Source organism: Galeopterus variegatus, unplaced genomic scaffold (assembly GCF_000696425.1).
Source record: "Galeopterus variegatus unplaced genomic scaffold, G_variegatus-3.0.2 Scaffold1551, whole genome shotgun sequence".
Classification (NCBI taxonomy): Eukaryota; Metazoa; Chordata; class Mammalia; order Dermoptera; family Cynocephalidae; genus Galeopterus; species Galeopterus variegatus.
The window spans coordinates 180,637-204,229 of record NW_007727662.1 but is presented as its reverse complement, the minus strand read 5'-3'; the positions used below and the strand labels follow the sequence as shown (position 1 = coordinate 204,229).

At 44.1% G+C, this 23,593-nt stretch overlaps 3 protein-coding genes and 1 pseudogene across 5 annotated transcripts; 3 read left to right on the top strand and 1 right to left on the bottom strand.

Moving 5' to 3' along the window:
- Positions 1–2,548: 2,548 nt before the first annotated feature.
- CRYAB (crystallin, alpha B) lies at positions 2,549–7,539 on the bottom strand. Of its 2 annotated transcripts, XM_008577609.1 has the most exons (4): positions 7,484–7,539; positions 5,962–6,360; positions 4,733–4,855; positions 2,549–2,896 (listed from the first exon to the last, which is right to left on the bottom strand). In XM_008577609.1, exons 2-4 carry the CDS (start codon positions 6,160–6,162, stop codon positions 2,693–2,695), a joined length of 528 nt encoding a protein of 175 aa, XP_008575831.1. In that variant the 5' UTR covers positions 6,163–6,360; positions 7,484–7,539; the 3' UTR covers positions 2,549–2,692. The 2 variants fall into 2 exon arrangements, with proteins under 2 accessions (XP_008575831.1, XP_008575832.1); XM_008577610.1 differs by lacking the exons at positions 5,962–6,360; positions 7,484–7,539 and adding an exon at positions 4,963–5,083 and having other exon boundaries at positions 2,552–2,896.
- On the top strand, positions 7,133–8,594 carry HSPB2 (heat shock 27kDa protein 2). Of its 2 annotated transcripts, none has more exons than XM_008577611.1 (2): positions 7,133–7,311; positions 7,943–8,594. In XM_008577611.1, the coding sequence occupies exons 1-2, from the start codon at positions 7,218–7,220 to the stop codon at positions 8,395–8,397; spliced, it is 549 nt and encodes a 182-aa protein (XP_008575833.1). In that variant the 5' UTR covers positions 7,133–7,217; the 3' UTR covers positions 8,398–8,594. The 2 variants fall into 2 exon arrangements, with proteins under 2 accessions (XP_008575833.1, XP_008575834.1); XM_008577612.1 differs by having other exon boundaries at positions 7,206–7,311; positions 8,105–8,594.
- A 2,970-nt stretch (positions 8,595–11,564) lies between these two features.
- LOC103594399 lies at positions 11,565–11,966 on the top strand (annotated as a pseudogene).
- A 460-nt stretch (positions 11,967–12,426) lies between these two features.
- Positions 12,427–18,144, top strand: LOC103594398 (chromosome unknown open reading frame, human C11orf52). The gene is given in 6 exon segments (XM_008577607.1): positions 12,427–12,499; positions 12,599–12,736; positions 12,739–12,778; positions 15,773–15,810; positions 16,932–16,990; positions 17,228–18,144. Coding segments are annotated over 5 exon segments (423 nt in total). The 5' UTR covers positions 12,427–12,499; positions 12,599–12,690; the 3' UTR covers positions 17,468–18,144.
- Positions 18,145–23,593: the final 5,449 nt, after the last annotated feature.

Here is a 23,593-nt window from a genome sequence, read left to right as displayed (position 1 = left end):
CGCACTCGGGAGAGTGCGGCGCTGGGAGCGCAGCGGCGCTCCCGCCGCAGGTTCAGATCCTATATAGGGATGACTGGTTCGCTCACAGCACTCACTGGCTAAGTGCGGTGCAGCCGGTCTCAAAAAGGACAAAAATAATAATAATAATAATAATGTGTGAAGTATAAAATAAAATAGAATTTTTCTAAGTATAAAAATATGTATCATTCCAGAAGCATTACGCAAAGACATCCATCTGGCATTCTAAATTTTAATGAAATTCTGTGTATGTGTTATACACACATTTCCTAGAATTATTCTTTAAAAAATGATAGTTTGAAAAAGGGTAAAGTACTTAGCAGTGTCTAAGTGCTCAATAAATGTTAGCTAATGTTAAAAAACAAAACAAATGCTAGTTAGAATTGCCTGAAAACACTTCTGGTATATTGCAGATATAGGGAATAAGGTAGAATCATGGATGATATAGCTAGAAAGCTAAAAAAGACCCTCAAATATACTGGACTAGAAAAGTTCTACATTAATAGCTGTGAACAAACATAGCAAGGGTGTGATCTAAAAAAGAATAACAATAAAGAAACAGTCTAAATTAGGCACTTATGGTAACAAACAAAAAAATGTGACTATGCACATTTTGAACAAATTTGTTGAAAACATAAATATCATTATCTAATAGAGTTGTGGTTTATTTAGGACCAAGTCATTAAAGTCATTAAAGCCTGATTAAAGTTGATACATGGTTTCCAGGGCATGCTTCAGTTTTTTACACTATTTAATTCATCCTCTATTAGTTCAGATGTTTTTGCCTGCCAGTCACAGAAAACGTATGTCAAAATAGAGTAAATAAAAACAAGACGTAATAAAACATTCTGAAGTAGGGAGGCTCTAGAGTTGGCTAATTCAGCAATTCATTGACCCATCAAGGACCCGAGGTCTTATCATCTTCATGCTCGGCCATCCTCAGCATGTCAGGGATGCCCCTCACAGTTTCAAGATGGCTGCAGCAATATGGGCATCATATGCTTATGCTCCAACGTCCAGAGGAAGGGGGAAAAACTCTGTCTCAGTGAATCTTTTAAAAACCTTTTTTTAGTTCAAAGATCTTTTATTAATTTAAGACCTTTTTTAGAAACTTCTCTAGCAGACTCCCCTCCTGCCTCATTTGCCATAATTGGGTCATAGCCCTTTAAAGATCAATTACTATAGAGGAAAGGAATTTCTGTTTGATTTGGACTAATCAAGACAGACCACCTGGAGCTTGGGTTCACTTAACTGAAGCACATGGCTAGAAGGAATATGGTGGCTAACTAAAACAATCTCGGGTACTGTTGGCAAGACGGAAGGTAGGAAATACTTTGTTAGGCAGCCAAGAGTGTCTGCTATACAGACACAAAAATTGGGGGCTGGCCCGTGGCTCATTTGGGATAGTGTGGTGCTGACAACACCAAGGCCATAGGTTAAGATCACCTTACCGGTCATCTTTAAAAAAAAAGATTGGCTGTAAGTTTAGATAAAAGTGACTTCTTGCTAGAGCACAGCATTTCAGACTATTAGGGAGTTGTTTTTTAAGGGAAAGAATTTTGAACCTGTCTAGATTTGCAACTTATATTGTCCTAGCTCCACACTCCCGCATCATGAAAAATTTAGGTAACTGTTTCATGTAGAATATTTCAAAATCATGGTCAGTCCCCGGCTTTGTAAAGGCAAGAATCTCACTCTACCTTATGGTCAGTCCTTGAGTGGAATCAGAAATCAGCTAGAAACTGACTGAAAAAAAAAAAAAAAAGGGTTGTCTCTAAATATATACCAGATAACCTACAGCAGGGCTGTTTTTCATTAAGTGAATCAGAAGTTTTGTCCAGACCTATAAAAGTGAAATGGAGGGATTTTTGTAGATTTGTATGTCTTTAAGCTAAATAATAGAATCACTTACTGATCAATTATTAATTGTAATTCTAAAACTTAGCTTCTTTGTGATAGGTCATTGAATTGAATATTTCCCATTCTTAGTTTAATAGGTGTTTGCTGGATAATTTAGACTATACATGAAAGCCTTGTTTGGTGATAATCACCCAAGTTCTATTTATTGTCCTTGTGAATTAGCTGAAGGCAATGCTTATCAGGAGGAAAATGTCAAATAACATTGGGGTCACTATGTCTTCCTTGGTGGTATAATTAATTTCCGAGATACACTAAGGTCTTTGATGTGATATTTATTTGAGTTTATTTGGTTTTGTTCCAGTTGTTGAAACTGAGGGCTAAAATAAAGAAGGAGGAGAAAATGGAAGATATTCTTTGAACTCTGCCAGGGACTTTACCTACTTTTTTTTCTTTATTTACTCCTTACAACAACTCTGTACAAATCAGTACCTCATGTTATAAATGGAAGCAACTTGCCTAAATTTATACCATTAGTAAGTGGTGGGGCCAGTCATTCTGACTCTAAAATCGCTGGAGTCCCATAAATAGTAATGCAGTGATTAAGTATCTCTGTTGTATTTGTATACCAATGAATATTTAAAAACATTCTGAATATTCAAACACAACACAGTTATCTGTTGCTGAATGATATTTTATTAGCTTAATAATTTGGGCCTGCCCTTAGCATTAATAAGCTTCAGCACTAGTCAAAAGATTTTCATTCACTGGTGGGGAAACTTTCTTGTTTTAAAAAATGCAATTAGAGAAAGGGCATCTACTTCTTGGGGGCTGCAGTGACAGCAGGTTTCTCTTCACGGATGATGGGAATGGTGCGCTCAGAGCCAGGGGCCTGTTTCCTTGGTCCATTCACAGTGAGGACCCCATCAGATGACAGGGACGAAGTAATGGCAAGAGGATCCACATCAGCTGGGACCCGGTATTTCCTGTGGAACTCCCTGGAGATGAAACCATGTTCATCCTAATCCAAGAAAACGAAGAAAGAGGCAGAGAGATAAGAACAGGATATAATACCACTTTCCCAGAACTCAGACAATTCCAAACCCCTTAAGTGAGACCAAACGCCATGACAACATGAGGGAAAGATAAATAGCTGTTCATAGCAGGTTTGGGGCTAAGATGAAGTTGCCTACATGGTCACTCCTACCAGTGAGAGTCTGAGAAGTCTAAAACAGACCAAAACTTCATAGTTCCTCAAACCCTGAGGCACAGGTACGTTTAAGCATATTTCCCAAAGGTGTAGATCAATGTTGACTGGGCCTACAGGATTTGGAATCTCATCCTGGCATTGAGGATCTGAGTTCCTCAGGAAGCCCAGAAATTATCCTGACTCTTCAGGAATGTTCCAGAATGTTCCAGACCAATAGAACTGCTGCTTTAAGAAAAAAAAGTGACTCCATCCAGGAAGACTATGACCCAAACTTAAGTCATATGAGCAAAACTGAAACAGGGAGAGGACATTTAATTGTATTAGCTGATATACACATTCTGAGTTATCACTAATTAGTGAGAAGCAATTTTAAAGCCCTCTCAGGGCCGAGCCTGTGGCGCACTCGGGAGAGTGCAGCGCTGGGAGCGCAGCAGTGCTCCCGCCACGGGTTCGGATCCTATATAGGGATGACCGGTATGCTCACAGCGCTCACTGGCTGAGCGTGGTGCGGCCGGTCTCAAAAAAGACAAAAAATAAAAAATTAAAAAATTAAAAAAATAAAGCCCTCTCAGAAAGGCATGAGGAGCTGTTCTATTGACACAGCGCTCACTGGCTGAGCGTGGTGCGGCCGGTCTCAAAAAGGACAAAAAATAAAAAATTAAAAAATTAAAAAAATAAAGCCCTCTCAGAAAGGCATGAGGAGCTGTTCTATTGATCAGAATTCCCAAAAGAGTTGTTGACCCTAATGCTCATGGCTGCTGAATCTCAAGCATCTATCCAAACAAACTCTGAATTAACTGACTTCCACATGGGCTTTAAAGGATTCAGAACTCAGGACAGCTCTGAAATGTAGGCAAAAGTAGTAGTTTAGCATTAAGATGGGCTAAAGAGGAGAAGTGGATTCCTGAACATCTGAAAGAAAAGTCACAAACTCAAGTGCCTTCAGGGTACCTGTTGTTAATGTACTTATGGAAAGCAATCAGGTGTCTGACAACACTATGCCTAAATCAGTGGTCTTCAATCTTGGCTGTATATTAGAATTACCTAGGGGAGTTTTTAAAAATGCTGATGACTGCCGGCCAGCTGCCAAAAAAAAAAAAATGCTGGTGCCTAGATCCCAGCCCTAAAATTCTGATTTAACTGGTCTGGGGTATGCCTGAGCATTGGGATTTTTTAAAATTCCCCTGGTGACTCTAATGTGGCCAAGGTTGAAAACCACTGGCTTAAATGGAGAATGAACATCCTACCAAAGGCAATCAAATCAAAACAAACAACAAAGGCCACTTCTCTGGCCAAAACAACAACAACAACAACAACAACAAGAGCTCTATCCCTAATTTAGTCTTCTAGCCATTGATTGTAACCCTTGATCCATACCCTTACAGCTTGAGACTGGACTGTTGCCAGTCTCACAGGCTGATGGTCAAATCAAAACAAACAACAAAGGCCACTTCTCTGGCCAAAACAACAACAACAACAACAACAAGAGCTCTATCCCTAATTTAGTCTTCTAGCCATTGATTGTTACCCTTGATCCATACCCTTACAGCTTGAGACTGGACTGTTGCCAGTCTCACAGGCTGATGGCAGTACCTGGCATATAGTATGCACTGAATGGATAAGCAGAAGAAAAAACATGCTACAGACCTGGCGCTCTTCATGTTTGCCATGGACCTCAATCACGTCTCCCAGCACCTTGACCTTGAGTTCCTCTGGGGAGAAATGCTTCACATCCAGGTTGACAGAGAATCTGTCCTTCTCTAGGCGCATCTAGAAATAGCAAGGTGAGGGAAGGAAGAGAAAAGATGGCAGGAATGTTTATTACGCTGTTGCAATCTCATCATTCTGTAGACTTGCTTTCTGTTCAGGTAATTTACCTCTTTTCTTCTAAAAATCCCTCTTTGAATAAACATGGCTATCTGATTCAGGGGAGCCACCACAGTGGTACCCAAGGCAAGATACCCAAGAAGTGTCTTGATCATCAGGCCCAAACTTTATTTACAGTCACAGGGAAGAAGACAGATCACCCAAGGGACCAATCACAAGGATAGGTCTGGGCATGGCTTCTGCTGCCTCTCCAACTCCAGTGCCTAGCTTTGTCATTTGTCCGTGAAACAAAGGCCCCTTCATCTTGCTCAGGTCTCTGCCAAGTTCCCCACCCACTCAATCTGGAATGTTCTGCTGGTCCTGCCTGTCCTTCCAAAACCCTTGCCCACTCAGCTCCTGTTTACTCACTCTTGATTATTTTTAAACCAGAATGTTATCTGTGACCACTTTTGTCAATCTTATCTGTCCACCCTTTTCTCCCACCCTCTTAGGACAAGTGTTCCTAGGAAAATTGGACCTACATTCTTTCCTCATAAGGCTTGGACTTAGTGCAGTGCCCTATTACAACCCCAAGGAACCCGGAAAATCATAGAAGAGGGAACAGAAAGGAAGAAAATAGTGGTTGTTGTATCCAGCTCCACCAGGGGGATGAAAAGCTCAAGAGGTAGCACTCTCTTCTGGCTGTAAAACTTGAGATGATAAAATTTGTCAGGAGTATGAAGTATTAGAAGAGGTGAGCAAAGGAGTCTGAAGGCAGCTCTTTCCCTGCAGATCCTCATGAACCAAACCAGAAAGAGGTATCCTGCTTAGAAGTTTGGGGACAGAGGATGATCTTCACAGTGCAAGGGAATATGTAATAAATAGGATACAGAGGAGCATCAAATAGAAACAGGTGACTGGGGGAGGGAGGCACTAGTAACCTAATTTTTCTTCATTTCTGGACACACGTGCCTAAAATGGTATAGCCAGGGAAGGAAAGGAAAACGGATGGAGAAGTTCCCAGAAGGTTCCAGGAAGGACTCTCCTGTGCTGGCAGAGGGGAGACTCACCTCTGAGAGCCCAGTGTCAATCCAGCTGGGTGCCCGCAGAAATGAGGGCAGCCGAAAGTAGAAGGGGCTCAGGGAACTAGAAGTTGGGAAGAGATCAGACTCCAACAGGTGCTCTCCGAAGAACTGGTCAAAGAGGCGACTGGGGGAGTGGAAAGGAAAGAAGGGGCGGCGGATCCAGGGATGGTGAATGGCGATGTCCATGGTGGCTAGGTAAGTGTTGGGGGTCAGCTGGCTGGTCAGCTCCTTCAGCTGCAGCTACAGCCAGCCCCTTATATACGCAGTCTTGTGAAGCTTCTGGAATGGTGATGTCAGGGGTTTTATTATCCCAGCTCACTGCCAGTTCATGGAGACTTGTGATCAGGGATTTGGCAGTGTGACACATACCCAGTACTCAGTGAGCTAAGAAAAGAGAAACACAAATGCGTCTGAGCTGGCCAGTGACTTGTCATGGTCTTGTTTCGCTAGCTTTCTGTCCACACCCAATGGCACCCACCCCCATCCCCTGCTCTCTGGAGCTGGAACAGAGTCAGGAATTCCAAGCAGGCGAGTGGCATGCCCCTCCTCCTCTCCAGTCTTGCATGCCAGGGGAATCAGGCCAGCAACTATCTTGGGCCCGAGCAGGGACTGGAATCTTCCTAGGCTGGACCCCAGGGACATTAACTCTTTGTGGGTCCCTGGAGGAGAGCAGTGACCATCAGCATGTCAGTACCAGGCATCTGAGGGGTGCCCTGGGTTGACCTGGGTTCAGGAGAGGACCCTAACATTAATCTGGGCAGAAAGATCCCCCACCCCCAAAAAGGGCAGAAAAGTTTCTTGCGTCTTTCATCCTACGTGGCTCACGGAACATTAAAATCCAGGAGTGCTTTATGAAGTAGGGTGCACAGTGCCTGCGACTGAGGGGCAGAAAAGGTGGTGTGGAAACGTGAAAACCATTTTGTGAGGGTCTCAGCTGGGCCTTTCTTTGCCCTCTAGCACCAGCTCCCCTCCCCAACGCCCCCAGCTGTCCTCTCAGGCCCCCTGCGACAGCTGAAGCGTGTGCGCGGGAGGGGACTGGGGGTCCTGGCGGCACTGGTCACACCCTCGTCGCTCGCATGCAGGGCCCCCGCTCCCCGCCCTCCCCCTAGAGGCCCGGCACTATTTTGGGTGGTGTCGACCCCGCCCCCACCTCCAGCCGAGCCCTGGCTCTCCGGCAGCTGGAGGGTCCCGCTGCGCCTGTTGGGGCTGCACCTCGGACCAGGGCCGCCGCGTCTGCAGCCATGTCAGGCCGCTCGGTGCCACATGCCCACCCGGCCACTGCCGAGTACGAATTTGCCAACCCGAGCCGCCTGGGTGAGCAGCGCTTCGGAGAAGGTATGGCACAGACACCACCTCCCATCCCCACCTCCTGAGATTCTGGGCTGACCTCCCAGCGTTACTGGCCTCCACCCCACTCGGGCTTAACTGAACTCCTGGGGCAAGTCATCTCCCACCCCACACTCCCCCCTCAGCCCTCCAAGCAGGGCTCTTCCCCCTTCCTACTGACCTCAGGACAGACTTGGGGCCTGATACCTGGCCCCTGCCCGCCGTGCTGTGCCTTCTTCTCCCCCTTCTATCCACCCAGTCAGTCCCAGCATGGTGTGCTCTCCTCCACCGCCACCTCAGTCCCTTTCTGGACCCTCTTCCCAGCTGTCGCCTCCTCCCCCGGCCACGGTGTGGGGCCTGATACCTGGCCCCTGCCCGCCGTGCTGTTCCTTCTTCTCCCCCTTCTATCCACCCAGTCAGTCCCAGCATGGTGTGCTCTCCTCCACCGCCACCTCAGTCCCTTTCTGGACCCTCCTCCCAGCTGTCGCCTCCTCCCCCGGCCACGGTGTCCCCTCCCCTACTTCTCAGACTCCCCTCCTGCTCTTTCCAGTCCCTCACCTCCTGATCTCCTCCCGTGTCACCCCTGCGCCCACCCTGTCCTCCCTCATCCTGCCTCTTGCCTTCTCTCTCTGCCCCTCAGGCCTCCTGCCAGAAGAGATCCTGACCCCCACCCTCTACCACGGCTACTATGTCCGGCCCCGGGCAGCCCGAGCCGGGGAGGGGAGCAGGGCAGGGGCCTCTGAGCTTAGGCTCAGTGAGGGCAAGTTCCAGGCATTTCTGGATGTGAGCCACTTTACTCCAGATGAGGTGACCGTGAGGACTGTGGACAACCTGCTGGAGGTGTCTGCCCGCCACCCCCAGCGCCTGGACCGCCACGGCTTCGTGTCCCGAGAGTTCTGCCGCACCTACGTCCTGCCTGCTGATGTCGACCCCTGGCGGGTCCGAGCTGCTCTCTCCCATGATGGCATCCTTAACCTGGAAGCGCCTCGGGGTGGCCGACATTTGGACACAGAGGTCAATGAGGTCTACATCTCCCTGCTCTCTGCACCTCCAGATCCAGAGGAAGAGGAGGAGGCAGCCAGTGTTGAGCCCTGATTGCCACAGATCCAGCACCCAGCTAATCCCTTTCTACCTCCTGCAGTGATACCAGCAGCTACCCACCACCCCAGAGGTAGCAGCATCTGGGGGAAGAGAAAGGTGCATGGTCCACAGTGTATGCTTTGGTCCCTTGGGACATGTCATAGCCTTTGGTTTAGTTCTGAGTGGGACTGAATAAACCCATATCTCAGGGTCTTGTTTGTGCTGCTCCCTATTCTGTGGCCCGAAGGATGGGATGAGCAGGGAGGGAGGAGGTCAGAGCCAGCTAGACAGAAAGCTCCTCAGATGTGTCCCTTGTCACAGCACCCTGAGCTCACACTTGGCCGCTGAGATCATACCAGGAAGCTGACACTGGCTCCAGATCAAATTCCTAGCCATAATTTTCTCACAATGCAACAAAAGAGAGAGTGATCCTCGGAGGGAAAAGGGATATGCCATCCAAACAGCCCAGAGGGCACTGTCTGAGCTGGTGATTAGAGACACAATAACAGGGGTCTCCAGACTGTCTGGCCCTTTTTGGATAGAGGTTGAGAAAACGGTTTTTGGCTGGAGAGAGTTGACTAAAGCCCTGGAGTGAATACTTTTGTTTTCCCGTACTAAGGCCTGTCCACTGAAATGGTTTCCGATTCTGAGGGACTGAGTACGCATGCACAGGGGCACAGAGAACTTCTACCATTGTCACTGAACCCCACAGTCTGTCCATCTTCTGCACAGGGGAGGCCCATGAAAGCATTTGTCTCTGATTTTGGAACATCCCAAAGAGAGTAATCAATGCATCACCCCACCCACTCCAAGGCTCATGCAGGGGTCTAGGACTATTATTGTGGTGGTGATGGCCAAGGAAGCTTCTTTCACAAGTAAAGTCTCAATACTAGGGGTAGGATCTGTTTGGGAGAGCCTGAGGATCTGTCCCTTTGATTATTCTCTGCAATCAAGAGACCATGCATGTGTATGATTTGGAGAGTGTCTAGAAGACCTCCCAACCTCAAAATATGTATTTTACCAGGCCATAGTGGACACCTGAAATTCTTCCATTAAAGTGGTTGTTTTTAACTTTTGGGGGTTACAGACACATTTGAAAATCTGTCAAAAGCTATAGATCCTCTTACCAGAAAAATACACATGCTCCCAAATTTGGCAATATAATTTGAATAGTTTCACACAACTCTTGAGATCCATTCATTTACCCCTCTTAGGGATCTGTGGACCCCCAGGATAATTACTCTCACTTGAGGTATTTGATTCTTGGTTAAAGGATTGCCTTCTATTAAAAATGAAAGCACAACTCAGAGAAATAACTACTGATATATTCAATTGTTTATTCATTCATTCAACCAATATTTACCAAATCCCAAGTAATACACTATAGAGGATTTACATTGTAAATATAAATTGTAAAAACTATGGTCTTTTGTCTACTCTCAGAAATCTTAACGTCTAGTTAAGAAGAAGAAAAAGAACAAGAAAATTTTATTCAGACTTCAACCAGAACAGCTTCACATTGATGTTTTGTAATTGAGCTTTATTTAAAAGAAAAGGTTTCTTACAAGACAAAATTTGAAAATCTCTGATTTAGTCCAAATCCCCACACAATTCAAATTCTTTTAAAGCTGTTAATAAACTTTTTCTTTTTGAATTACAGAGAACTTAGAACTTTGTAAAGTAGCTGAACCCTTTTTGTTTTTGTTTTTGTTTTTTGTTTTTTTTTTGGATATAACTGTTACAAATTTTTCCTTCTGTTGAACCAAAGTCTGAATTTCAGTAACTTCTGTCCATTGGTTCTGGTTATGTCCAGACAACTAGTGCAGTCCTTTTTTCACTTGAAAGTTCTTCAAATATTTGAAGATAATCATCCTGTCTTCCTAAGGCTTCCCTTTCCTGGCTAAACATGCCTAGTTCTTTTAACTGTATTTTATAGCACTTCTCATATTACTTATCATCCAGACAACTTTCTTCTGAACATGCTTCCTTTTGACTACGGAACTTGAAATTCAACATCTGCACCTAAAATTATTATTCCAGTCATGGATTGACTGGTACAGACTTCAGTGGAATAATCAATACCTTTGTTAATTACTCTAGACATCTGTTAATGCTGCTTAAGCCATATCAGGTTTTTGGCTATGGCAATACACTACTGGTTCTTTGGAATTTTTGGTCATCTAAAAATCTCTTAGTTGCTTAAATTAAAAAAGATATGGCTGAAAAGGGACCAGATTGTTGAGAGCTTTGAGTGCCAGCCTAAGAAGTTTGAACACTATCTTATTGGAGACAAGAAATTATTAATGGCTTTTGAGCTGGGGGGTGGGTGGGTAACAGGATGAAAAGGTTACAGTTAATGATAGAGTATAAAATGGATTGCAGGGGAGAAGCATGACCATGAGATAGTGCAATGATCAGGGCACAAAACAATATGATGTTTCACCATCTGATAATTAGCTGAGAACAAGAAGTAATGATAATAACAATAGCTAAGACTCACTGAGGGCTTCCCATGTGCCAGGCGCTGGACTAGAGCTTATATACATACATCTCCCTTAGTCTTCACCACACTTCTATGAGGTTGTCACGCTTATCCCCATTTCATAAGAAGATGGAGAGGAGTCCAAAGTCCAGGCTACTCTGTGGAGTGCAGAGCTGAGTGGTGGGCCCTAAACACCCATAGGGGCAGACAAATAAGCAGGAAGACACTGAAGATGGGGTGAGAGCACTAAGACAAGAATTACAGGTACCATCTCCTAGAGCCTGTATTTTCTCCAGAGAACTTTGCTCGGCTGCATCCTAGTGCTGGTAAGTGTGGAATGAGTCTAACTTTGGGTCACCGAAAGGAGAAGCTGAATTGAGGGGAAAGTGGAGATTCTGTAGTTTTGAACTGGGGATGGAGAAGTGAGTGGTTACAAAGTGCTGATGCCATTCCAATCATAAAATTATCTGATTTTATACCAGAAAGGGAATTAGATAATAAGTCCAATTCTTCCATTTTATATTCCTAGACCTAGGCCCTAAAAGGTTAGTGATTTACCCACATTAATTCCAATAGCAAGGGAAAATATAAAAGAAATCTCTCTCTCAATTTAAGATTCCAAGAAATTCCAGTATTTAAAAACTGATTCTGTTTTTTTTTTTTTTTTCCTCTTCCTGGACGGCGTCTAGAGGCACTCAGAATGGTCCAGCGTCTGACATAACGTCGTAGGCTTTCCTACAATACAGCCTCTAACAAAACTAGGCTGTCCCAAACCCCTGGAAATAGAATAGTTTACCTTTATACCAAGAAGGTTGGGAAAGCACCAAAATCTGCATGTGGTGTGTGTCCAGGCAGACTCCGAGGGGTTCGCGCTGTGAGACCTAAAGTTCTTATGAGATTGTCTAAAACGAAAAAACATGTCAGCAGGGCCTATGGTGGCTCCATGTGTGCTAAGTGTGTGCGTGACAGGATCAAGCGTGCTTTCCTTATTGAGGAGCAGAAAATCATTGTGAAAGTGTTGAAGGCACAAGCACAGAGTCAGAAAGCTAAATTTAAAAAATGAAGCTTTTCTAAGGAATAAAAAAATCAAAAGGCAAAAAAATAATAATAATAATAAAAAATAAAAAAATAAAAACAGATTCTGGGCAGAGATAATAAAAAAACTGGTACCAGGGGTCCAGCCCGTGGCTCACTCGGGAGAGTGCGGTGCTGATAACACCAAGGCCACGGGTTTGGATCCCATATAGGGATGGCCGGTTAGCGCCCTTGGGAGAGCGTGGTGCTGACAACACCAAGTCAGGGGTTAAGATCCACTTACCGGTCATCTTTAAAAAAAAAAAAAAAAACCTGGTAAGCTGACAACACCAAGTCAGGGGTTAAGATCCCCTTACCGGTCATCTTTAAAAAAAAAAAAAACCTGGTACCAATTGCCTTGAAAGTGAAACTCAATTAAATCTGAGTGGTGCTGGACAAACATTAGGTAAAACTCTTTATTGCATTATAGAGAATATATTTCAAAGACAGTGGGATGTAGTGGAGAAACATTTCCTAGGGAAATCCAGAGCCCTTTTCTATCTCAGGTTTCTTTTTACTGAAGCTTGATGGCTTCATCAAAAGAAGCTTCAAATCCCAAAGGTGAGATAACTCCAACCTGGAGTCCATGTGTGTTCTACCCTTCGTGTGTGTTGTTCTACCCTTCGGCTGGGAACAGTCACCTGGGATTTATTCCAGCAGGTGGCTTCCAATTCCAACCTGCTAGGTTGAAATCTGACACTGACAGAGACTCCCTGGGAGCTGCTACGGAAAGCTGAACCAGGAACCAGGAAATGCATAAGCCTCTTTATGTAGAAAAACAGCTGGGCTCACTCGGAGACTCTCCGCCATGGGAAACCGGCTCTGCTGCCGGGGAAGCTGGTGAGTAGAGTGGAAGGGCGGAGGATGAGGGTAACATCTCTGTTGGTGGCTGTGGAGACTCTGAGAATCAGAGAACCTGGAGATAGTTTTCTGCCAGCCTCCCACTGCTACTTTCCTCTGCCTGGCACCTCCTGGTTCCAACAGCAGAACAGCACCTCTTTCCATGCTTACTGCATTCAGGAGACCTTAGAAAACACAGCCAAGCCAGTTGTCTGTGCAACGGCCAGAGCAGGGCTAGAATGGCGAATTGGCATTGTTTTGTTCCTCTTCCTCCCCTTTCTCATTTCTCTCTTCCCTTCTTCCCCAGATGATAATAATAATTGTAGCACTTGAGAGCTTTCTATATGCCAGGCACTTTACGATCTCATTTTATTTTCCCAATATTTCTATAAAGTAAGTGGACTTACCCCTCCTCCCTGAGGCACAGAGAAGTTAAATCACTTGCCCAAGGTCACATGGCTAGTAAGCAAGCAAACCAAGATTCCAACCCAGGTCTGTCTGACTTCAGAACCCATACTTTAACAGACCCACCTCCTCAGGGCCAGCACATTAGTTCAGGTGTCTCTTTCTGTCACAGACCACGACAACTGTCTCCAGCCTTAACCCCTGCCCTCTCTGTGCTCCATACTGGTGCAGCTGTTCCTTTTCTTTCTTTTTTTTTTTTTAAAAGATGACCGGTAAGGGGATCTCAACCCTTGGCTTGGTGTTGTCAGCACCACGCTCAGCCAGTGAGCAAACCGGCCATCCCTATATAGGATCCGAACCCGTGGCCTTGGTGTTATCAGCACCGCACTCTACCGAGTGAGCCACTGGCCGGCCTAGAACCCATACTTTAACCACTACGTAATACTGCCTCCCAGATTGAGCAGATCAACTCTGGAGAAGTGTTTACTTAAAAGAGCAGAAGTAGGAAGAAGAATATCCATGGGATATCTGAATATAACTTTCACATTTATGTGCTATGTGATCGTAGGCAAGTCCCTTAATTTCTCTGTATTCCCACATGTAAAATACAAGTATAGATGATATGAGAGGTCTTCAAAAAGTTCATGTAAAGATTTGCATTATCTTTCAATTTCATTTTTCCACGAATGTTTTGAAATACCCTCGTACAGCCCCCATTGTTTAGATCACAGGTTTGTTTTGAAAAGCAAAGAATATAGTATATGGAAAAGTCTCATAATAAATTATTTGTGGTATTGTTACTATTCTTTCCCAGAGTTTTCATCACTGCCATAAACTCTTGGACCTGGTTTTATCCTGTCCACTGTCTTCTTGGCTATATTGTTCCATGCCTGGGTCAGATCTTGAGGGTGTCTTGTTTATAAATAATGCATCGTTATATTTAGAGAGATAACTGAGGTTGGAAAGCACATAGGATTTGGAGTGAGTACCTTGGATTCAAGTCCTGTCCCTACTACTCATTCAATTATAGAACGTGTGCTATGTACATAATAGATAGTGATAGATGCAGAAGACATAACAATAAAAGGAAATTTGATCCCCGCCTTCTTGAATAAGATACCAAAGTTCTAGGACCTTAGTTGACCTATCCATAAAATGGGAACAAGAATATGTGTTTCCTGGAATGTTGTCAGGATTGAAAAAAAAAAAAAAGCACCCTTTAAACTCTGAAATGTCCTATAGACATAGGACATCTAGAAACATAGAAAGCTTCTAGAAGGGAATGTAACAGCTTTCACTCGCTTTCTTCCCAAGTGTTCATATTCTTCATTACTGGTTAATTTTTTCTCTGATGGTGAGTCATTACTAGTCCTAGTAGTCAACTTTTACTGATACTCTTTTTTTTTTTTTCCCTTTTTGTCTTTTTTCGTGTCCGGCAACGGATCGCAACCCTCAGTGTCGCGCCCGTACCGGACCAGGACCGGCAACGGGATCGCAAACCTCGGTGTTGCTCCCACACCTCGCTCAGCCAGTGAGCAGGAACCGGTCTGTATGTGGGATCTGAACCCTCGGCGGGAGCGCCACTGCACTCCCAAGCGGCGCACTGTAGCAGTGAGCCACCGGGCCGCCCCATTACTGATACTCTTTATATGCCAGGAACCATACTAAGTATCTTACATTTACTATTTTATTTAATACTTACAATAATCCCATGAAGTTTAGAGTGTATTGTCATCCTCATTTTATTAATAAGAAAACAAGGGATGAGAGGTTAAAAACTCGGTGAAGTTCTTACGGCTAGCCTGATATTTTCAAATATGACTCTAGAGCTCATTCTAGGCATTCTAACCAAAATTTATTTTTTCCTCTTAAAATAGTAGTAGTATTGGATAAAAATTGTTCTCCTCTATTTCTTGTTACCTCAATAAACCTCCAGAGACTTAAAGAAACTATGACAATTGAGGAAATTTTTATTTTAAAATATTTTTATTGGTTTTTTTTTTGTTTCTGATTACAAAAGTAATAAACATTGTGGAAAATTTGGGAAATACCAAAGAGCAGAAAATAAGAAGCAAGGGCCGGGAGGGAGGTCACTTGTTAGAAAAGGGCTTTAAGGGGCCCTAACTAGTTAGCTCTGGTTGTGGCAGCTTCTATGACTCCCAGAACGAAAATCCCAGTTTGGCAAAGACCTCCCTCCTCCCTATTAAAAAAAAAAACACTGAAAAAGAAGCAAGAGAGTCTCTGGATCCAGGAATATCCTATTATTTGGCAGGTTTCCCTGCTGGGATTAGCCTGTTAGACAATCCCAGAATAGACCTCAGGCCAGCCACATCCTTGGCCTGGTTGCCTGAAGCTGTATTTTGGGTTTGGTTAGGTCAGTTGTACCACTCTACCTTCCAGAACCATACTTTTGGAGGAGGTATGGTATCCTTGACTATTCTTTGAGGCTCAACCTGGCTGAGGGTGAATCTTTGTTAGAGGGAGGTGGGGGAAGTTCATCCCAGAATGTTGAGACCACAGAGCAAATGATGAAGGAGGGAAGATGGAAGCCATTTCTTGCACATCGGTGATCTATTTTTTCTGTTACAGGAGCTGCCCATCAGCTTTCCAGAAGAAAAAGAAAACAGGTAAATTTGGTGGGGGGGAATACTGGGAGGAAGGCAAATTAGAAAAGAGAAGACAATAGAAATGGCATCATTGGAAAGGCCATAAGTGTGGAAAAGAGGAGTGGCCTTGGAAGGGATAAAAAGAGATAGCACACCAAAAAGAATCTTTAGGGGTTCAAGACCAGCTCTGAACCTCTAGATCTTACCCTTTCATTATCTCAGAGTGGCAGAATTGGTCACTCACTCTTTCATTCATCCAGCAAATATTTACTGAGCATTTATTTTGTATGTGAGGCACTCTGTGGGGTCCCAACGAGGTAGAGGCACAAGAGGAAGGACACATGGTCTCAGCCCCGAAAAAGCTAAAAATCAAGTTTGAGAGATAGATTCACGTAAGTGAATAATTGTAACAGGCACTCTGTGGGGTCCCAACGAGGTAGAGGCACAAGAGGAAGGACACATGGTCTCAGCCCTGAAAAAGCTAAAAATCAAGTTTGAGAGATAGATTCACGTAAGTGAATAATTGTAACATCATTTACTGGTGCTATAATAGATGCACCCTCATGCTGTGGAAGAATGAGAGAAGACATTATGTCATAAGGATAATAGCAAGTTCACAGGTCAGCAGAGGAAGGAGGGGAGGGTGTTTAGGCAGAGGAATCAGCTCAAGCAAAAAAAAAAAAAAAAGAGAGAGAGAGAAAGAGACTAATTTGTTTGAAAGTGGACATTGGGTGTAGCTGAGTAACTATCACATTGTATTGCAATAGTCTGTTTACTTATTTGTAAACTCCTAGTAGACTGTAAGTTCCCTGAGGTAAACAGCCTACTCATCCTTCTATCCCCAGAACATGGCACAGAGCCTGGCATATAATGGACTCTCAACATATATTTGTTGAACTATGTTAGGGGCTGGTGAAAAATGAGGATGGCAGATATTATGGGCAGATTGTGAAAGGGCCAGATTGCATACCCTGCTAAGTAGGGTTTGGATGTAGGAGTAGTAGTGAAAGAAATGAGAATGGAGGCAGGGAGATTAGTTAGAAGCCCACCACAATAGTTTAATAGAGATTTGAAGAGGGCAACCTCAGTAGAGACAGGGAGGAGATAATGGATTTAAGTTTTAATGGATTTCTTCCCCTCAGGGAGCCAAGCAAGACGAACAGTGAAGCCACAGCAACAGCTGCAACAGAGTGACACAAAGGTAATGACAGACCTCTGTCCGTTCTTGGGGACTGCTCAGACGTGGGATCCCAGTTCTCAGCTCTTTTCTCCTGGCACAGACATATCTCAGTCTTCTGTAGAACTTGCCGGTTCTGCCCATCCTCCTGTGCCCGCCAAAAGAGCAAAGGAAAGGGACATCAGTCTAACTTGCCTTGCATGGGATGCGAGGGTCAAAACCAAGCCAAGAGCCTCCCTTGATGCTCTCTGTTCCTTGCAGGGCCATGAAACAACAGGACATACGTATGAGCGGGTGTTACAGCAGCCTGAGTCTCGAGAGAGGAGTCAAGGCCTGGTGTCAGAGGAGAGCAACTTACATTACGCAGATATTCAAGTGTGCAGCCGTCAATCAGCCCATGAGCTAAAACACCTGCATTTAGAAAATGCTACAGAGTATGCGACCCTTTGCTTCCCCCAGGCCATACCTCACTATGACAGAAAGAATGGGACCCTGGTGTGAACCTTGGAGAGGAGGGACCAGTTTCCATCATTTACCACTACTCCTGTGGGGAGAATCTACTGCTTTAAGGAATTGGGTGGCAGCCCAGGGATGTTGACCACGTTTTAAGCTTAAAGAACTCCACGGCCCCTGGAATTGTGGGTGTCCCCCGTCTTTCCTCTAGGCCTCTTATTTGCCACCGTTAGCTGGGGGTTGTAGTTGGGTTCGCTGTGGGTGGATGGAGTTCCACAAAATGAGGACGTTAAGTGGATTGTGCAAGAAGGTAGGTCTTTGACTCCTAACATCGCTCCTGCTCTCATGAAAAGTGCAGAAAGAACAGGTTACTGTATAAGTACTCGGGCTGATCTTGTTGGACTTTATTTAATGGTGTCCCTTTTGTACACCTTAAACTCTAAAGCTCAAAAGGAAATGCTCTGGAGAAGCATTCTGAATTTCTGCATCCAGCCCCCAGTGCTGGTTTGGGCAGTTTCCTCAGTGACTGGGTCAAGGGTTCCAGATCTAAACAGACAAATGGGGGAAGGGGCTGAGGCACAGAGGAAGCGGTCTCCAACTATTGGCTACAAGGTCTTCGAGTCACTGAGACTGACAGCACAGTGAGGCGCAGAAACTCCCCCAGGCTGGACTGTTGGCTCTTGCGAGAGCGGAGCCGCTAGGATCAATAAATCGCAGGAGGAACATGCCTGGTGTGTTGTCTGGGGTGGGGGTCTGGGACTCTCCTTAAGTACAGTGGGTCTCGCCCAGCCTAAGGGCAATTTGAAAGTTCAGCTACTAAAGAGGCCTCTGCGTCCTACTAGGAGGGCCGTGGTGGGCGTGGTTTGGCCGAGCAGGGGGCGGGCTCCCATTGGCAGAAAGCGGAGTTCCTTGGGCGGGGTCTGGGCCAGCAGGGGTATGGCCTGGGCCGTTAGGAGGTGGGCCCGGGTCGTCAGGAGGCGGGGCCTGAGCGAGAAGGGCGGGGTCCGACTTGGCAGGGATAGGCTCTCCCGGCTGGAGGCGGGGTCCGGAAGACGGGGGCGGGGCCAAGGCCGGCAGGGGCTGGCTCGGGCAGGCTCGGGCCGGGGAAGGAGGGCGGGGCCGGGGCTGGCCTCTGCGTCACCATGGCAGCAGGGACGCAAGTGCGACGCCGGAGAAGGGGCAGGATGAGTCCAGAAGGGCTGGGGACAGAGAGGCTGAACCAGACGGACCGGTGATTTAAGAGGTAGGCGCTAAAAGGTGGCGGGTGACTGGAAAATATTACCAGGGGTTGAGCGGGCAGCTCGGAACAGAGGACATGCGGAGGGGGTGGGAAGACGGAGGCTGCAGTTTCAGGGTCCGAACCCGCTCTGAACTCTGTAGGTTCTTAGTGGGCAATTCCTGCTTCAGACTTTCAGAGCGTGGAGACGAGTGGTAACGCACTTCCCTTTCTCAGCCTGTACACCATCCTCCCCAGATACCGCTATCCCTCGGTTGGTGCCTAAGAGGGATGATCTCCTGAAGACGCGTAGAGTACTGAAAATTGATTTGCAGCACACAAAAAGTTGGTAGTAATAGTATCAACCTCATAGAGTGTTTGTGAGGATTTAAAGCACTTGGAACAGTACACAGTATGTAGTCAAATGTTGGCTGCCACTGTCACCATCATCATCACTATTGTGCCCGCCTGTTCTCTGGCACAGACCTAATGCAAATGAATTCATAAGAGATGGGTTGGAGGACTGCCTTTACCACTAATTGGTGGAGCAACTCTCTAGCCTATTTTCTATATATTAGCTGGGGATAAAAAAAAAAAAAAATAACTCTACTTCCAAGGGTTATTTAATGTGAGGGTCAAATAAGATGATGTAGACGATAGCACTTTGTAAACTTAAAGTGCAATGTACAAATTTCTGTCTTAGAATTATAAATGCTGTCTTTCTGGGTTAAAACTGAATTCCTGAGGGTGAAGGGAAGTAAGTGGTAGAAGCAGAGCTCCCAATATTTCTCCTGATTATCTTCAGAATACTTTCTGTGGTCCTTGACTGATAAGTGCAGGGAGGAGGGAAAATGCATGACTTGCTTGACTAATGGTAGGGAAGCATTGCTCTTTACTTTATTACTTTGCTTTATTAAAACCTAAGTGACTGGGTTTTAAAATACCACTGGGATAGGCCTGTTTTATTATTATATCTTGTGTTAGATTTCCTGCTAACCAGGGTCCTATTTCTGATATTTCAAAATGACTTAAGTTGATAGGTTTGGGGGAGTGACTTGACCCCAACTAGGTTGGTTTAGTTTTTGGAATGTTTTTCCTGTCCTATACAATTTGCACATTTCTTCCTCTTCCTACTTCAAGGTGGCCCTGATTCAGCTCTTCTAGGGACTCTGAAGATGGGAACCAAAGTGGTTATGAGAATCTGTAACTCCTTGCTGCCAGCAGAGCCCTCTGTAAGTTTCTGGAGTACTGTTGTGAGGAATGTGATGACATTACTGGAATTTCAGTACAATTCTGCATCTGGGGGATTACTCCATCAGGACTCAGATCTTGGAAAGAATTGTAATATATTTTCCTTCTTTTCTTGCTTCTCCTTCTTGTGGAAATTCTAGCTCACTTGGGCCTTGATTCATCATCCTTTTCTGGAATTAATAAAATCAGGCAGAGTTTGAAAAATTCTAGTAACTAATCAGAATTTATGTATTATGTAAAAGATTTAAATAAAGTCTATTACAGAAATAATGTATTTTGATTACAGAGCATTTGAGAAACACTGCAAACTATGATTTTTTAAAAAATAACAACATTATTCCCTTATCCAGAAGCAACCACTGTTAATATTTGGAATATATTCTTCCAGTCTTTTTTTTCTAAGTATATTTTTTACATGAGATCATATTATGTGCACACTTCTTGACTTTGCTTTTTTCACTTAACACTCACTAATACAAATTTGTTAAAATGTTTGTTTTAGTGTGGGTACATATGTTTATAAACGTTATGATGGTTGTAATTTTCCTGACCAGTCCTCTGTTGTTGGACTTTTAGGTCCCCCCCTGCTCCCCCTAATTGCAAATAATTATTTCCTCATTTAACACTACATCAGAGGATGTGCACATTTAAAATAATAAGTTACCTTGTAAAAGAAGAATTATGTCAGATTTTGTACACATTCTTCAGAAGGTAGCTGGACGTCAGTTGGAAGCTAAAAAGGTCTTGGTAGAAATCTGGCTACCTCTTGCAGTGAGACCCTGGGTCCCACAGAAAGACTATTTCACGATAGTGTAATTAGTATGACTGGCAGTGCAGAGGCATAGGGGCATTTTCATAGTAGAGAAACTCAAGGGTCACTTCCAAAATATCCACCAGATGTCGCTAGTCTTAATCTAATTTTCACCCACAGGATAGCTGGCAGGTAACTTGAAATGTGAATTTAAAAAATTCATGTAGAATATATTTGCATATCTGCTTTAGTGCGGTTTATATTAAGCACTAGCATCTGGTGATTACTTTGGCGACATCCTACTCTAGTCTACTCTAGTCTCTCACCATCCTGTCTCTTTTTTCCATCTACCCACTCAGTCTGTCCCACTAACCCTGTATACTCTGTGCCCACATACTAATATTGGATTCTCAGTTTTACTAGTCTTCCTTTTACTATTCTTTCCTCCAGTCTGGTTTCTTGCCTCTGTGTGTTGTATGTATATTTATGTGAACTTGTCAGTTCTTCAAGTTTTTGCTAAAAGGATAAGACCTGATATTTAATGATTTATAATAGAGGCTCAACATATTTTAATGAATGTTTAATGAAAGAATGTATGAATGAAGAAGAAAAGGCAGAAGGATACCAAAAATTATTTATATTTGGCTTGAGAATACAGTAAAAGAGACAAAGATTCACATTCCTAAACTACCTAAAATTAAGTGCCAATGATCTAGCATAGAACATGCTTGATCTTTGAATTTTAAAGAGAGAAAGATTCATTCATTCATTCAGGCAGTATTTATTGAGCATCTACTATGTGCCAAGCAACATTCTTGGTTCTGGGGATAAACCAGTAACAAAACATCCAAAATTCCCTGTGCTTTAGTGCGGTTTATATTAAGCACTAGCATCTGGTGATTACTTTGGCGACATCCTACTCTAGTCTACTCTAGTCTCTCACCATCCTGTCTCTTTTTTCCATCTACCCACTCAGTCTGTCCCACTAACCCTGTATACTCTGTGCCCACATACTAATATTGGATTCTCAGTTTTACTAGTCTTCCTTTTACTATTCTTTCCTCCAGTCTGGTTTCTTGCCTCTGTGTGTTGTATGTATATTTATGTGAACTTGTCAGTTCTTCAAGTTTTTGCTAAAAGGATAAGACCTGATATTTAATGATTTATAATAGAGGCTCAACATATTTTAATGAATGTTTAATGAAAGAATGTATGAATGAAGAAGAAAAGGCAGAAGGATACCAAAAATTATTTATATTTGGCTTGAGAATACAGTAAAAGAGACAAAGATTCACATTCCTAAACTACCTAAAATTAAGTGCCAATGATCTAGCATAGAACATGCTTGACCTTTGAATTTTAAAGAGAGAAAGATTCATTCATTCATTCAGGCAGTATTTATTGAGCATCTACTATGTGCCAAGCAACATTCTTGGTTCTGGGGATAAACCAGTAACAAAACATCCAAAATTCCCTGCCCTCAAGGAGCTACATTCTGAGCAGAGCAAAGTTGATGAAAGAAAGAAGGAAAGAAAGAAGGAAAGAAAGAAAGGAAGGAAGAAAAGAAGGAAGGATATATAAGATGATGAGCTATGAAAAAAAAATAAAAATAAATCAGACAAAGTGGTCTGGGAGTGCTGATGTGAGAGGGTGTTGTCATTTTAAATAGAGTGGTAAGAGAAGGCCAAACATATAAAGTGACATTTGAGCAGAGACCTGAAGAGAAGCAGGAATGAGCCAAGGGTTATCTGGGAGATGAGTGTTTCAGATAGATCAGAATCAAGAGTAGTCAGAGGAGTTTTATAGAGGAAGTGGAACTTGAACTAGGCATAGTGAAGATTTGGGTAGCAGAAGGGTAGGGTGTGGAGCATTCTAGGCAGAGGGACAATTGTGAAGACATAGAGGTGAAAATGAGCCTTGTAAATCTGTGAGACAGCAAGGAACCTTGTAACATGAACAGAGGTGTTTGGGGGGAGGCCTTAAGAGCTGGATATGAGAATTTAAATCTGACGTGTTAGGAAAAAGGAGTGTTTCACGATATTTGAGCAGTAGAGCAGCAAGATAAATGCATTGTTTATAGAAGATTAAGATGAATGCAGACCGGCATGTGGAAAAATCTGGAGAGAACAGGAGCCAGGACATGTTGGAGACCTTTGCTTCAGTTATTTCATATATTATGGGATACAGTCTTCCAAGTATAGACATTAACAACCAAAATCAAACTCTCAAAGATGAAAGTTATGCCTGAGTTGAAAAATACAGCGGATAGGATTAATGGCAGATTAAATATATTACAAAAGATAAGATTAGTGAACTTCAAGAAAAAGCAATAGGGAGTTCTGATCAAGATGGTGGAATAGACGGGCCCTGGGGTCACTCTCTCCCACAAATCAACCAATTTACAACTATAAAAATGTAACATCAGCCAAGCTGGGGCCGCTGGAGTTCAGGGGAAGAGGACGAGAAACCTACGGAGTTCATGAAGGAGGGAGAAACTATGATGAGAGAAAGAAAAAGCTCCTCTGAGCATTTCGGCTCATGGCTGTTTTAAAGCTCGAGCTGATGAGCGCATGGAGCAGGAGCCAGCAGAAGCTGCAGCTGTGCCCTTCAGATGGAGTTACTTGGGAGGCAGCAGAAGAGAAGAGAGCTTTGGCAGCCCCCAGTACAGCAAGACCACTAATAGGGTTCCCATGGAGCCACGCAGGAGCGAGGAGCCAGAACAACTGAAAAAAGGCAGCCGTTCAGAGGCTGGTGAGTCATCACAAGGGACTGGGCAGGGCCTGTCCCATGGGAAGTGTTTAGAGCACGGGTGGTGGGCGAGATGGGAACACCAGGAGAACACTGGGACACAGCAAGGACAGACGACCCGCTCCCCAATCAGCACAGGACCACTCAGAGGAGAATGGTCAGGAATGTAGAATTGCACGGGGTGCAGTTTGATGAAAAAACTCAGGCC